Source organism: Cyclopterus lumpus, chromosome 10 (genome assembly GCF_009769545.1).
Source record: "Cyclopterus lumpus isolate fCycLum1 chromosome 10, fCycLum1.pri, whole genome shotgun sequence".
Taxonomy (NCBI): Eukaryota; Metazoa; Chordata; class Actinopteri; order Perciformes; family Cyclopteridae; genus Cyclopterus; species Cyclopterus lumpus.
The window spans coordinates 25,247,432-25,249,931 of record NC_046975.1 but is presented as its reverse complement, the minus strand read 5'-3'; the positions used below and the strand labels follow the sequence as shown (position 1 = coordinate 25,249,931).

Below are 2,500 nucleotides of genomic sequence, written 5' to 3'. Positions count from 1 at the left end.
TGTACATTGTGGTACATTGTTCTACAGTGTTGTACATTGTTGTACATTGTTGTTGTACATTGTGGTACATTGTTGTTGTACATTGTGGTACATTGTTCTACATTGTTGTTGTACATTGTTGTACATTGTTGTTGTACATTGTGGTACATTGTGGTACATTGTTGTACAGTGTTGTACATTGTTGTACATTGTGGTACATTGTTGTTGTACATTGTGGTACATTGTTCTACATTGTGGTACATTGTTGTACAGTGTTGTACATTGTTGTTCTACATTGTGGTACATTGTTCTACAGTGTCGGCGATGCAGAACATCGTGGTTTTGGTGGAACTCATTGATGTGTTCATTACGTTCTCTGGTCATGTCCGAGTAAATGTAATAAAAGTTCTATATGTTCATCTCCACATAATGTATATACACATATATATTATCTATTGTTCTGAAAGAGTTGAGATAGATATGTTAGATCTCATTGGATGATGCATGTCATTCCACCGACTGCCAGCAGGCACATTTAAAGAATGAGGCACTAAAAATGAGCCGATACATTTTCCCAACACTGAGAGCAGATTCATGAAAGTCAATGTAGACGAATGGATGTGAATTATGAATAAAGAGGATGTTCATCCACCTATCTGGACGTAGTCGGTGAAAGTCACCGAGCTGTGTGAGCCTACGGGGGATGTTATGTATATATATATATATATATATATATATATATATATATATATATATATATATATATATATTTATACTGTATATGATAGTAATGTTAATGTTTGTGCAGTTAGAAAATCATGTTCAACTATCCTGATTACTGAAGTCTGGTTCAACTATCCTGATTACTGAAGTCTGGTTCAACTATCCTGATTACTGAAGTCTGGTTCAACTATCCTGATTACTAAAGTCTGGTTCAACTATCCTGATTACTGAAGTCTGGATCAACTATCCTGAATACTGAAGTCTGGTTCAACTATCCTGATTACTGAAGTCTGGTTCAACTATCCTGATTACTGAAGTCTGGTTCAACTATCCTGATTACTAAAGTCTGGTTCAACTATCCTGATTACTGAAGTCTGGATCAACTATCCTGAATACTGAAGTCTGGTTCAACTATCCTGATTACTGAAGTCTGGTTCAACTATCCTGATTACTGAAGTCTGGTTCAACTATCCTGATTACTAAAGTCTGGTTCAACTATCCTGATTACTGAAGTCTGGTTCAACTATCCTGATTACTGAAGTCTGGTCCAACTATCCTGATAACTGAAGTCTGGTTCAACTATCCTGATTACTGAAGTCTGGTTCAACTATCCTGATTACTGAAGTCTGGTTCAACTATCCTGATTACTGAAGTCTGGTTCAACTATCCTGATTACTGAAGTCTGGTTCAACTATCCTGATTACTGAAGTCTGGATCAACTATCCTGATTACTGAAGTCTGGTTCAACTATCCTGATTACTGAAGTCTGGATCAACTATCCTGATTACTGAAGTCTGGTTCAACTATCCTGAAATAGCCAAAGTAAACGTACTTATTGTGAACTAAACATATTCATAAGTTAAGTACATTTAGCAGATTCATAATTAAACTTAAGAGGAACACGTTCACGGGGTGTTCTAGTACTTCTGCCCCCTCTGGTGCTTTTATTGTGAAATCAAGAAGAATACAGAGGAAACGTGACGACAGAACAAAACAACAACAACACGACAACAACAGCGTAAACATCGTCCTCACCGCCTCTCCTCTTTGAAGTAGAGGACCGGCTTCCTCCTCGACGAGTACATCATCTTCTCAACGCCTTCTCGTCTCCTTCGCGTGTCCTCCTCCCTAACTCCTCAGCGCCTCCTCGGCCTGTCCACATAGCGAGTAATAGTACAACAATAACAATAACACATATCTGTACGCGGTTGGCCTGGTAACAGCCTCCCGCGAGCTCCCCGTTAAAACTGTACACGTAGCGGTTCTCAAACACGGTGGCAAAAAAACCGATTGGATTGTTGTCCGACCGCTTTAGGAGGCCGAGTAGAAACAGTTCCGGGTGTTACCGAGGAAAGGTTCCGCCTTCTTCATTTCACATCGGATAAAAGGAGGAAAAAATGTTTTGTGTTTATTCTTACATATTAATACTATTATACTTTCTAATAACGTCGAAGATCAGTACGACCATGCCTTAGTCTAGTTATAGTCCTGTGTTACCTCCTAGTTCCTCCACTAATGGTTTATTTAAATATATATAAGATCAGATGATACTTTATTAGTCCTGCAAAGTAATATAAACAGGCTAATTATCATCACAAAACAGTAAATAATCCACAATAACTGAACTATTATATATGCAGACATAACTATTATTTAATATATATTTGTTTGCTCCCTTTGTTCTTCTATAACATTTTGACATGTCCCTTAAATACCACTTTATCTTCTGACTTACTAATATTCAGACTAACATATTTAATACTGTGCTTAAGTGAAATGTTGAAGTACTTGTACTTTA

General features: G+C 37.4%; 1 protein-coding gene across 2 annotated transcripts in view; it reads right to left on the bottom strand.

The window, feature by feature from the left end:
* The window catches only part of b4galt7 (xylosylprotein beta 1,4-galactosyltransferase, polypeptide 7 (galactosyltransferase I)), a 6,420-nt gene extending 4,415 nt beyond the window's left edge, over positions 1-2,005 (bottom strand). For both annotated transcript variants that reach the window (XM_034544323.1, XM_034544324.1), the window contains exon 1: positions 1,738-2,005. In XM_034544323.1, the coding sequence (XP_034400214.1) occupies positions 1,738-1,790 (53 nt within the window). In that variant the 5' untranslated portion in view covers positions 1,791-2,005. The remainder of the gene's footprint in view (positions 1-1,737) is intronic.
* Between the last annotated feature and the right edge of the window lie 495 nt (positions 2,006-2,500).